The sequence below is a fragment of the Mytilus edulis genome, chromosome 4, assembly GCF_963676685.1.
Source record: "Mytilus edulis chromosome 4, xbMytEdul2.2, whole genome shotgun sequence".
Lineage (NCBI taxonomy): Eukaryota > Metazoa > Mollusca > Bivalvia > Mytilida > Mytilidae > Mytilus > Mytilus edulis.
This window is the reverse complement of record NC_092347.1, coordinates 96794598-96807615: the sequence shown is the minus strand read 5'-3', so window position 1 is coordinate 96807615 and position 13018 is coordinate 96794598. Positions and strand designations below refer to the sequence as shown.

Below are 13018 nucleotides of genomic sequence, written 5' to 3'. Positions count from 1 at the left end.
TTTATTGTGCTTTCAACTTCGTTTTAATTAAACTAATGAATGGGGAGTAACAAATGTTCTTAACTTGAAAGATTATACGAAACTAAACAAAGATTGATGCCCTCTCTGGCTTTACCGTGATGTTGAAGGACGATTTGATATGGTTGGGTCTTTTCAATAATTGGTTACAATTGAGAGAATTAGCTAGCTATAAAAACAGGTGTAAATTCACCGTTTTTGACACAAGAAAATGTCCGTACAAAATCCGGAATATGACAATTATTTTCCATTCGTTTGATATGTTGGAGCATTTGATTTTGCCATTTGATTCGGGACTTTCCGTTTTGTATTTTCCTCGGAGTTTAGTATTTTTGCGATTTTATTTTATACCAGTTATTTGTGTAGAAACACTACTATAAATAACGTTCTTGCTTAAAATGTGTAAACCCTTTACCCTACATGTCTAATTTCACCAATAATATCTTGACACACCAGTTGTATATGTACAAACACTCTACGTAATGTAAATAAAGGCAAAAGTAGTAAACCGCTGTTGGAAAGTCATAAATCGATTGAGACAAAAACAAATCCGGGTTAAAAACTTAAACCGAGGGAAACACTTCCAACTATAAGAGAAAACATGGAAACAACATAATAACTGAAGTGACTAAAAAACAAGAGGAAAATGCAACACACATGGAAACGAGCTATACGATAACAACTGCCATTTCCCTGACTGGGATCAGGACATTTTATGAAAATGTGCAATAAAGATATTGTAATGTTAAAAAAAAGGTGGCTAGCCAAACCTCGCACTTTTATGGTAATGTTAAATATAACACTAAAATGACACCGTTACATGACAGGAATGCAGTACAAATACAGTAAAACTTCAAAACAGTGTGAATTAGCCTGACATTTCTTGTCCTTATATTATCAAAAGCTAGAAGAATGAACCAATTGTTACGGCATACCTCTCACGTGTACAATCAATTGTTATGTCAGTTCCAATGAACTAATGTATTTTTAGTCAATTTTTATGGAAGAGTTGTTGTGTATTCGCAAAAGGAAGTAGCTTTGTGTTAAAACCTCACATGCAGTTGACACACGCAACTTAATAAAAGTACAAGCCTTGATTTTGTGATTCTATAGAGTCTGAATTACTCTCGTACATTCTTTGTGTAAAAGAGGGGCAAAACATACAAGTGAAACGTTTCTAATCAGTTCGGAAGTGGCAGCCGCGAATTTATACATCACAAATAAGCTAACGTGTCTCAATTTCGTTCAGGATAGTAATTATATATAGTTTAACTATTTCAATAGTTTTACTCACCATAAATTGCAGCTAACCCTGTAGCGTATTTCTGGCATATAAAACCAAATTTAGCTTTACAATTTACGTCAAAATATCTTCCACCATATAACACAAATGTACAATCCTGATTCTTTGTTCCATCATCACTTGGTTCACCACCCCAATTACTTTAAGAAAAAAAAATATTTAAAATTTCTATTCCTTCAAAAAACAAAATACAAATTCTATTTCTTCAAAAAAAAAACCCCGTTGCAATTGATTTAATATTGTAATAGTATTTCTATATTCGACCTAACATTTCTTGCAGATGCTAGGAACATAAGGTTATGTTATCTAATGTGTGAGATATTATTGTGCTTTTGTAGTTTTCAGATAAAATTTGAGAATCTATCCTATCTGCCTAATGGTTTTGACTATATTCCAAATGGATGACATGTAGAAAAAAGAACAGACAATCATTGAACTGAGTAACATAAAAAAAACACAAAAAACAAAACAGAAATGACCAGAATACATTTTATGAAAAATTTAAACTTTAATGACTTTGATACGTGCAGAAACACGATTTTTACGGTCGGACATCCTAGCATGTTTTTCTTACTATCAACGAATATTCATTGCTGCTGTTGGACTATCAGTCCTCAAGGGAAGCAGCCTTCAAGTAGCTAATGTTTCGGTATGGACGTGACTCAAATAATATATCTAAACAATGTCTGATAGTTTTAATATATCAGAATTATTCGTCATACTAAGTTTGCAATTTGAAGGTTGCAACTGCTTCAGACAATGTTTACTTCAGACGGTGTAATCTTTAGAACCTGTTTTTTGTGTGCCTTCCAACATGTTTTATTATATTTTTTTTAAATCTTTTGATGTCGACCATACATGATGATTCACCGGCGACAATCAAATTATAAAACATGCAAGAAATTAGATCCCCTGTTAAACTAGTGGATGTAGAACCACTCTTAAATATATACTTTTATCTTAAAAAGGGCGATAAAAAGATATATATTGACTCAAATATGATATATTTTCCTATGTTCTTTGTGCGAGATTTTTTTATTTGATCTACATGTGATACTTTTGTGGAAAATAAGCAATCAAACAAAATGAGAGGAAATCATGCTTACATAACTTTCATATTTGGTGGGTTATTGAAGTTATCATAAAACATCCACTGGCCTTCTTGGTTCATGTCGGTCAAGGATGTCCAATATCCTTGAGGTGGATTCTTCATTTTTGCCATCTGTGATACTATGAAATCCTACAAAAAAAATTTACTTTATTTTTTTTTATACTCATCACTTGTTTTCCGTGGTTAACGTTAACATCAACATTACTTTTTAAATGCTGACCACGTTAAGTCCATCAGCGTAAAAAGAACTTTACGTATTCGGGATGCTTCAGTGATATTAAATATGCATCCTTAAATAGTACATGTATTTAAAGGAAAAAAACCTCAACGAGATAAGAAAATAATTTGCTTTGTACAAGAACTACATAATGTAGAATTACAAACATTCACATCTTAAAAGTTGACCTAAAGTTGTGTAAGCACCAATTTCGAAAGTTTACACATCTACGTGGCTGGTAATATATAGAGGCTTAGTATATAATTAACGTCACAAAGAAGAAATCATTAACCGCAACATAAACTAACATGATATTTGTCTACAAGATTCATTAAACAAAAATAAATAGCTAAAATATTATTTTATTGCATATGTAAATTTGTAAAAAGAAGTTGTAAAATGCTTATTTTAGGTGGGACAGTAACATCACAAATGATATTTCTGAACTTTAATGTCAGTTTATATTATCTGAATAATTTATCAACAGAATGAACGAACACGACTTTTCAGGAAGCGGGAAACGGCGTGTATCGTGTCCCATTTTTTCTATTATTTATTCAGTATGATTTCTTGTTTCTTATTGTGCAACCTTGATGTATTTTATCATCTGTTCGGCAATGAATTGCACTTGGCAGATATTATTTGTACACGCTTCAGTCTAACCATAGACCTATTAATTCATACAATATAAAAAAGAAGATGTGGTATGATTGCCAATGAGACAACTATCCACAAAAGACCAAAATAACACAGACATTACCAACTATAGGTCACCGTAAGGCCTAACACTAGTTTTAAAACATATAAGGATTCTTAAATGCATGAGCCTTACCCTTTCAGGGGCACTGTTTACTGCCAGAAGTGTGGTAGGTATGGTCGTAGAAACAATCTTCTGCTTGTGACAATAGTCGTTGGCTTCTGACCAAGAGAGAGTTTGGTTGAGTGGACTAAAGTAATAACACTCTTTGGTATTTGGCATATTTATCCAACCTTTACCTGTTGGACAAATGGGACCTGCAGTGGCAGCTGAAAAAAATCATTGCGTTATTGATAAGAAGCAAGAATATGTGTCAGTAAGATACACTGTTCTGTACGCGCTCAAATCTACATGTTCAGTGAACAGCGGAATCTGGGTTAAATTTTTTTTATCATGAGTGGTAAAAAGTTCGCATCATTTTGAATACATGAACCAAATGCGTAAATCTTCAATTGACTTTAAAAGTAAAAGTAAAGATTAAAGCTGATGTGTAAAACTACCTCAATGCAAACCCTTTATATACATTCCTTTTCAATAATAGTTGTGTTCAAAAAGAGGGACGAAAGATACCAAAGGGACAGTCAAACTCATAAATCTAAAACAAACTGACAACGCCATGGCTAAAAATGAAAAAGACAAACAAACAACAGCACACATGACATAAAATAGAAAACTAAAGAATAAACAACACGAACCCAACCAAACCTTTGCTTTACTGGGTCTTATATTTCACATATTCAAACGCAATCAACGTTTCTAAAGAACTTTGATTATCCCATGAATTGGTAGTCATAATGTCTTAAACCTAATTCAAACGATAAGTACAAAAGTGGTGAGTTCAATTTCACCATTGTAAACATCCGAAATTATGAAGCAACATTGCAGCAACATTTACACCTTTGCCAACGTATTCGTTTTGTCAGATGTTAGATAAGATAGAAAAAAATACAATTTTTTAGCAGTTGCATTGACTCTGTGAAAGTTAAACGTGGTAATAATCACTACTTTAAACACATTCTTACCTACACGCTAAACCCATAGACTTACTATTATAAAACAAGTTGACATATTCACATATAAATCCTGTTTGTGATGTACAATCCATATCGTTATAGTTGCCAGATCCCGTCAATGAAGCACAATCTTCATTTCCAAGCCAGTCGTTTGGTTCTTGATTCCAGCGACTATAATCATTAAACAAATCAATTTGACATGGTTTATTAAATTTGTCTGTTTGTAAAATCAAATAGTTATCAAAAGTACAAGGATTATAATTTAATACGCCAGACGCACGTTTCATCTACATAAGACTCAGCAGATACTATCAAATATCGATACTACTGAAAGATTATAAATGTACGTTATGACATTGTTTTTAAAGAATATAAAAATGAGTTACACACACTTGATATGCTTGGCCTGCTTCATACTAATCATGTTTCAATTTTACACCTTACAATCATACCATACACGTAAAAAGTAAAATCACAAAAATACTGAACTTGGAGGAAAATCTGATAGGAAAGTCCGTAAGCAAAAGGCAAAATCAAATGACAAAACACATCAAAACGAATGGACAACAACTGTCATATTCCTGACTTGGTACAAGCATTTTCAAATGTAGAAAATTGTGGATAAAACCTGGTTATATAACGCTAAACCTCTCACTTTGTACGACAGTCTCACCAAAATTCCGTTATATTTACAATGATGCGTGAACTAAACAGACATAATAAATAAAATAGTCAAAATATTGGTACAGCAGTCATCATCGTGTTACAATTTTAAAAGAAACAATTTCGAGTGTCTGACGTCAGAAAATTTATACATCACAGATTTTTGTCGTTCAATGTTTATACAAACAACTCTAAAATTTCACATGGGCAATATTAGCATACAGGGTTAAAAATCAAAAGTATGTAAGAATTAATATCTGAAACAGACCGAGATTTAAAATAGCCCAAAAGTTCTATGAATTTATAAGAAATCACATAGGATTCATTTCACTACGTAATTAAATAATTTGACGTTTGTGGTTCCATGTGATTTCTAATTTATAATAGAAATATATATAATAGAACAATAAAAAACTAACAGAATCTTTTGAAATACAGAGTCACGTTATAAGAACCAACGAAACACAAAAAGTCGCATATACAAAACACACCAGCAAAAATGTAGATAATACAAACACATTGACCGGATGTATAAGTACCGAGCCACGTTAATGAATATCACAGAAAACAATCCAACCGTAAATGTAATATTAATAATGGAACAAAAACAAATGAAAAAACAATATATAACACGTTGTTAAGATGATAAACAACGTCAGTACGCAGAATCTATACACCAAGACCATCCTGTATATTTTGTGAAGTTGATACGGAATATTTATCAACAAGGTATTGGTACCTTGCGATGAACTTTCTTAGAAAAAGGACGAGACGTTCTTTGACATACCCCTGGTAATATAGTCTGAAAGTCCTAAAAATATCTGAGAAACGAACCTAACCACGAATACATCAAGTTAACTAATAAACAATAGATAAAAGTTAAGGTAAGAATACCCTGTAAGATTGACATTTATATCTTAGAGCTCTTCCATGCATCAATAGTGTTTGAAGGATTTGACATAACATATAATTGATTAGAGAACAATCATGAAAAAACGGAGATAAACATGAAATCATATCGTTGACAAATGAACCATAAAAATTAGTTCATTGTCAGAAAAATCATATTAAAAAAAGAAATATGTTTAGTAGATGTGGTATGAGTGCCAATGAGACAACTCCATCCAAGTAACAATTTATAAAAGTAAACCATTATAGGTCAAGGTACAACAAGGAGCCTTCGCTCACACCGAACAGCAAGCTTTAAAGAGCACCAAAATTTACTAGTTTAAAACCATTCAAACGGGAAAGCAAACGGTCTAATCTTTATAAAAACGAAAAACGAGAATCACACATATCAAGCATTGCATACTTCATATATCAAATTTGTACCGGACTTTAAAACAATAAAAAAAAAAGTTTAACACATGATACAGAAAGCTTAACAGACATAAAGACCGAGCTTTTGGTTATTCGTTATAGCCTATCATCTCTACAAATATCTTATTAAATTATCCCTTGTTTACACGAACTATCAAACTTACATGAGTGACGAATCAGCTGTGGTTGAATCAGCCCATTTATAAACACCCTCTTGTGATTGGTCATTCAGTCCTGTCCAGTATAGATTAGGATGGGTATCTGTCATTGACATTTCCCACTCCAACCATCTCTATAAAATTGATTAATCAATAGTAAACAATAATGGAAATATTATTCAACCATGTATATTACAATCGAAGATTTTAATAAAATACGAATTTTAGCATATTAACCATATGTGTGTGGCATCGATGGCCATGAGTGAGTTACACTTGTTATCTCCCAATTGATATGATATTTCATATCATAATTTCATTATGAGGGTTGCTGTTTACAAAGCAGATATTAAATCGGGATTTCAAAGAGTAAAATCACAAAAATACTGAACTCCGAGGAAAATTCAAAACGGAAACACCCTAATCAAATGGCAAAATCAAATGATAAAACACATCGAACGAATGGACAACAAAGTGATTAAATCGTCCGTTCGCAAATTTAACGGACGCCATCACGAGTTGGTTGATCATTATGGAATATCTGTTTCACCGATGACGACGGATATGTTACCAAAATACCGTCCTCTTTTCAAGAATGTGACCTACCCACTTAAACAACAGTGTTTGTACTTACATATGCAACAAAACAGGTGCCACGTGTGGAGCAGGATCTGTTTACCATTCAAGAACAACCGAATTAATCAGTCCTTAGTTTTCTTTATTGTTTTTTGTGTACTATTTGTTTTCGTCGCTTTTCGTTTTTTGTTGTTGCCATGACATTGTCAGTTTGTTATCGAGTTTGAATGTCCTTGTGGTATCACTCGCCTCTCTTTTAACGGCACTGTCTTGTTTTTTTCTTTTTTTTAATAACATATCACCGATGAGACTTATCACAGGAGTTAACTTTTCATGAGTAGCACAACTAGTGCCTCAAGCGGAGGAGAAACTGCATTAACTCATAGAGCAGTTGATTCGCCCTGATTTTTCTACTTTTCCTTAGTTTTTATCTATAAATCGACAATATCCTGACTTTAAATGTGCGTCTTAACATGTGGTGGGTATATTTATTTTGTTTTGAATAGTTTCTATCCCCGGACACCTTTTGTCATTCTTTCATAGATAGGAATCTGATGTTCAGTAGTTGTCGTTTGTTGATGTGGTTCATAAGTGTTGCTCGTTTTTCGTTTTTCATATGAATTAGACCGTTGGTTTCCCCGTCTGAATGGTTTTACCCTTAACATTTCTGGAGCCCTTTATAGCTCACTGTTCGATGTGAACCAAGTCTCTGTGTTAAAGACCGTACTTTGACCTATAATGGTTTCCTTTTTTTTTTTTACAAATTTAGACTTGGATGGAGAGATGTCTCATTGGAACTCATACCACATCTTTTTATATCTAGTTATTCCGATTAACTGTTATAATTTTTACCTTTTCATCCATACTTTCTACTTTTAGAAGGTCTGAACCAATACTTTGGCATCGTGTTCTAGCATCAGACCATGTAGTTTTTGGAGAGTCGTAAAATATGTAACATTTATGACCAGCTCGGTTCCATCCACCACAACCAAAATAATAGGTCGGATCAACTATACAAGAAGAAAGCACAAGTTACTTTAATTACCATAATTTCATGATGAGTATGATGAACTTTTTCGTCTATATATCTGCATGACAAAAGGAAAGTTTCGTCAATAAGCGATAAAACCCGTTCACGTGTACTGTGGTGATGAAGATATTACTTGAAAATAGAAAATAGAAATTCCTACACTATTTTGAATTATAGATTTAACAGGATGAAGATGACCTTATCAACGGCGTTATATTCTATTCAATGTATCTTTTCATGACTGAAAATTAGGGATATGTATGACCTAAGGGTTCTCAAACTATGGTAAGTTTGATATCAAACATTTATTGGGCAAAACATATAGAATTAATTGCATAACAGTGTGGTCGACAGTAAAACGTTTGTAGGTTGTAACTTGTTTGTCAACGGCTATGATTTTATGCTCACCCAGTCTGTCAGAGGCCTTCCAGTGGGGATTGAAATATTCACTTGTTACACATTCCGATATATAAAATGAAACTTTCTTTTTACAAAAATTGAAAGGAATTTGTTTTAAATATTTATTATAATCATCACATACAACCGTGTCATTTATAAGAATAATAAAGTTCAGAGCTGATATTATTTAATAATAATAAAAAAAATAGGTTTATCCATTGTAAAAAAAACTATTAAGTTGATGGGGTTAATTCACAAAATATCTCATTGATTAAGAGCATAACTACTTCTAAGGTGTGATCATTTAAGAATGGCCTACTATTTATTCAATGCGTATACATGTGGGTTTTGTTTGTGAAGAGTTCTGGATAATTAAAAAATCATTTGATTTCTTTGTTTAATACCATAAAACGATTCATTCTTTCAGATATTTGTCACTTTGCCTTATCTTCAAGTCCAACACAATTTCTCACGTTTCTTACAAAACTTATATTCTTGTGATGTATTCTTTTGTTGAAAAAAAATGTATAGATATAGATAGATATATGAAGATGTGGTATGAGTGCCAATGAGACAACTCTCCTCTCAAGTAATAATTCATAAAAGTAAACCATTATATATAGGTTAAGGTACGACCTGCAACACGGAGCCTTGGCTCACACCGAACAGCAAGTTATAGAGGGCCCCAAAACTACTAGTGTAAAACCATTCAAACGGGAAAACCAACGAGGAACGAAAAACACATATGAACTACATAAACAGACGACATCATGCATTGTAACTTTTAAAGCCAATTAAGTAAAAAAAATCTGAAAGAACGTGCGATATCATATTAGGAAAATTGATGGTCAAACCATAACAAAAAATCAAGTAAAGAATTTTAAGTATTCAACCTTTATAGCTTGCTGTTCGGTGTGAGCCAAAACTCCGTGTTGAAGGCCATTTTTATTTATTTTCAAATTACAAAGGTTATTCCTGATTAGTATTTTTAATTATTTTATTTAGGCGTTTAGAACCTTTGGTGACCTCACAGTTTAAATTTCTATGATAAGTACGTCGTGAGCAGTGGGCATTACAGACGAACGTTCACCTAATTTTCCCCAGTCAATGAATGGCCATAGCTACACTGTTATGAATTTCATTCTATAACATTTGCGAGTCTCAATACCAAATATATATTACAAAAATAAGTAGAATCATCTAAGGTCAACTTTGCATGTGGTGGATTTGGATTTATCAAAATAACCTAATTTATAAGCTGAAAGTAAATTGATCCAAAGCTGAAGTTGACAACAATGTGGATGATACCCAAAAGGAATGATGATTAATCAGCAAAAGTAGTGTAAAACGAGCGTAAACAGAACAGCACAAACCAAATGTGGTCAGCTCTGTATAATGACATGAGTTGCAATTAATTATGTAACTAATAAGCTGAAAATTATATCTGTATATAACATACGAAGGCTTAGAGCTGGTTACGTATCTATTGACACTAGACTGTTTTTATGAACCTAAGGAAACGAAGCTGAGGAAAAAGGCAAGCATACGTAGCAAGAAATGAAAATGAATAAAAAATCTGCAAAACATATTTCTAATCCCCGCTCCCAGAATATTAAATAATGTTCTCTTATCTTTACATTTTAATAAATCAAGAACACGAGCTCTTAATTCTACAATTTCATGTTGGATATTGGAATATGAAATTATGCGGTATTATATCACCGATACAGTTACCATTTAACACAAAAATTCAAACAACATTTCTCTACAGCTGAAAATTTTAACCAATCTGAAATAGCCTATTCAATCATTTAAACAAATTCATTATTAGGTCAGAATATTTATATTTTATATCAACATTTTGTAAGAGTATAAAAACTTTTAATTAAACTACAGTTCACATAAAAAACTATATAAAGTATAATTGTTTAAGTTAATTAATTTTATGTCAGACCTAAGTTACCAGAAAAAAAGAAGAAAAAAGCAAGTTTCTAAATTCTTTTTATAAAAAATTGATTTCTAAACCAATTACATTTAGTATTCAGACAACTAAAATCACTGGATTTACCTTAACAAATGTAAATAAATAAAAATATATGAGACACACAATTCCTTAATTTAGAAAAGACTAACTGAAAACATGCAGATATATAATTTATATTTTGGTAGGATTATATAGTTGTATTACATGGATGAAGTAAAATAAAATTATAAAAAAACTTTACCCATTGTTGTTCCTTTTACACAAATATAGTTATAATTCTTCGTACAATCTGTGTCTGCAAACTTTCCATCAGTTCTGATTATACCACAATGTTCATTGCCTGCTAAATGATCTGGCTCTACTGCCCACACTCTAAAAATATTATAAGTATGGTTTGCGTATTCTATGATGCGAGAATAAAAGTAGATTAAAACTGGATGTGTACTGGTTAATATTTTGTCTCTGAAATATGTGTTTCATTTGTTATTTTTTGGCTTGCAGCTTCCAGTAACTCCAAATTCTTTCAGATAGGTACTTTGCGTCTTTAGTGATTTCATTAGTAGTTGCCGTGTCTTGAATCGATCTGAAAACTCTTTTTGACTGATTTGATATGCTTTTCTTATGTTTTGCTGTTAAACCACTTACTGTTCGAGTTTAAGGTGAAGTTGCACACATGTTTAACCCCGCCACATTCTGTATGTGCTTGTCCCAACCCAACATCCTGTAATTAAATTGTCGTTGTTTGTTGCTGAATTTCATATTTGTTTTTGATTTTTGTCTTCTAAACAAGTCATGTCGTTAGTTTTCTCGTTTGGATTGCAATTTGAATTTTGTCAGTATGTTCATTTTTTGCTTGAATGAACGATGTATACATTCCTTGATTTTTAGCTATTAATCAATGAATAAACAAACGTTTTGAAAAGGTGTGCTCATAAAAAAGTCATGTGAAGGGAGTGATTCATTAAAAAATCATGTGAAGGGAGTGATTCATTAAAAAGTCATGTGAAGGGAGTGATTCATTAAAAAGTCATGTGAAGGGATGGATTCATTAAAAAGTTATGCGAAGAGATGGACCCATTAAAAAGTCATGTGAGGAATGTGCTCATTAAAATTTCATATGAAGGATGGACTCATAAAAAGTCATGTGAGGGATGGACTCATTAAAAATCATGGATGGCCTCATTAAAAAGTCATGTGAAGGGATGGACTCGTTAACAAGTCATGTGAAGGGATGGACTAATTCAAAAGTCATGTGAAGTGATGGACTCGTTAACAAGTCATGTGAAGGGATGGACTAATTCAAAAGTCATGTGAAGGGATGGACTCGTTAACAAGTCATGTGAAGGGATGAACTAATTCAAAAGTCGTGTGAAGGGATGGACTCGTTAACAAGTCATGTGAAGGGATGGACTCGTTAACAAGTCATGTGAAGGGATGAAATCATTAAAACGTCATGTGAAGGGATGAAATCATTAAAACGTCATGTGAAGGGATGGACTAATTCAAAAGTCATGAGATTGAATGGACTCATGGAAAAGTCATGTGATTGAATGGACTCATTGAAAAGTATTGAATTAACATATTACTACTTACACATTTTTCGAAATAAATTGATCATTGTTAGCCCATCCCCATGATGATCCTTTGCGTTGTAAACCGGTCCAGTACATCACTGTTGTGGGAGTCAGGAAAGGAATCTGCCCTCGTAAATAGTTCTACAACCAGACAATATCATAATGCATTTATATTCTCAAAAGTCAGCACTGATCTTCTTTACCTTAAATTCTCATATTTTCATGCGTAGTCTTAAGATCTTAGAGCATTTTCTATCTCTGAGAATGAGCTCTTTTGTTAGGATTATCAAATCAATGTAAGAATGTTTTTTAAACAGACTATATGTATTTTACTTACTTCTTTAGTAGCTAAATAATCTAATGGAATTTAGGACAGGTTATTTAAACGTAAATCTATTATCATAATTGAAGTTTTGTATTACAATTACGTTCTATTTCAATATTACAACAGATACCGCAAACAAACATGAGTTTTTATTTTATGTGGAATAACGTAATAGAAACCCGTGTTTTCGTGCGATGCTTAATTTTATTTAAAACAATGGATGACAAAATTTATATAACCTGTTTATTGTGCAGTTATCGAAACACATGCAGTAACAAAAGGAATTTGAAAGTCATAATAGGTTTGATTGTATAACAAGTTTAATTACATACTACGTCATCAGGTGAATCTACTGTCATCAAATGAGCAGCTGTTGTTATTCCGGCTGGAACAGGCATAGCTGCGCATGCCCGCTGAGCATCCGCAAAAGACAAAAGTTGTGTTCCATTTGTGGTGTCACTGAAGAAGAAGCAACCGTTGTCGTCTGTAAGCATCCAATTTTCTGGACACCCAGTATCTAAAATATTAATTGATATTTAATTGACCTTGGATGTCATTCTGTTTTCGTGT

The 13018-nt window shown here is 32.5% G+C and overlaps 1 protein-coding gene across 3 annotated transcripts in view; it reads right to left on the bottom strand.

Annotated features, from left to right (window-relative positions):
- The window catches only part of LOC139521153 (macrophage mannose receptor 1-like), a 28337-nt gene that overhangs the window by 717 nt on the left and 14602 nt on the right, over positions 1-13018 (bottom strand). For all 3 annotated transcript variants that reach the window (XM_071314457.1, XM_071314456.1, XM_071314458.1), the window contains 9 exons: positions 12781-12965; positions 12143-12264; positions 10791-10921; positions 7989-8146; positions 6567-6694; positions 4454-4590; positions 3482-3675; positions 2428-2561; positions 1313-1461 (listed from right to left, as the gene is read on the bottom strand). In XM_071314457.1, the coding sequence (XP_071170558.1) occupies positions 1313-1461; positions 2428-2561; positions 3482-3675; positions 4454-4590; positions 6567-6694; positions 7989-8146; positions 10791-10921; positions 12143-12264; positions 12781-12965 (1338 nt within the window). The remainder of the gene's footprint in view (positions 1-1312; positions 1462-2427; positions 2562-3481; positions 3676-4453; positions 4591-6566; positions 6695-7988; positions 8147-10790; positions 10922-12142; positions 12265-12780; positions 12966-13018) is intronic.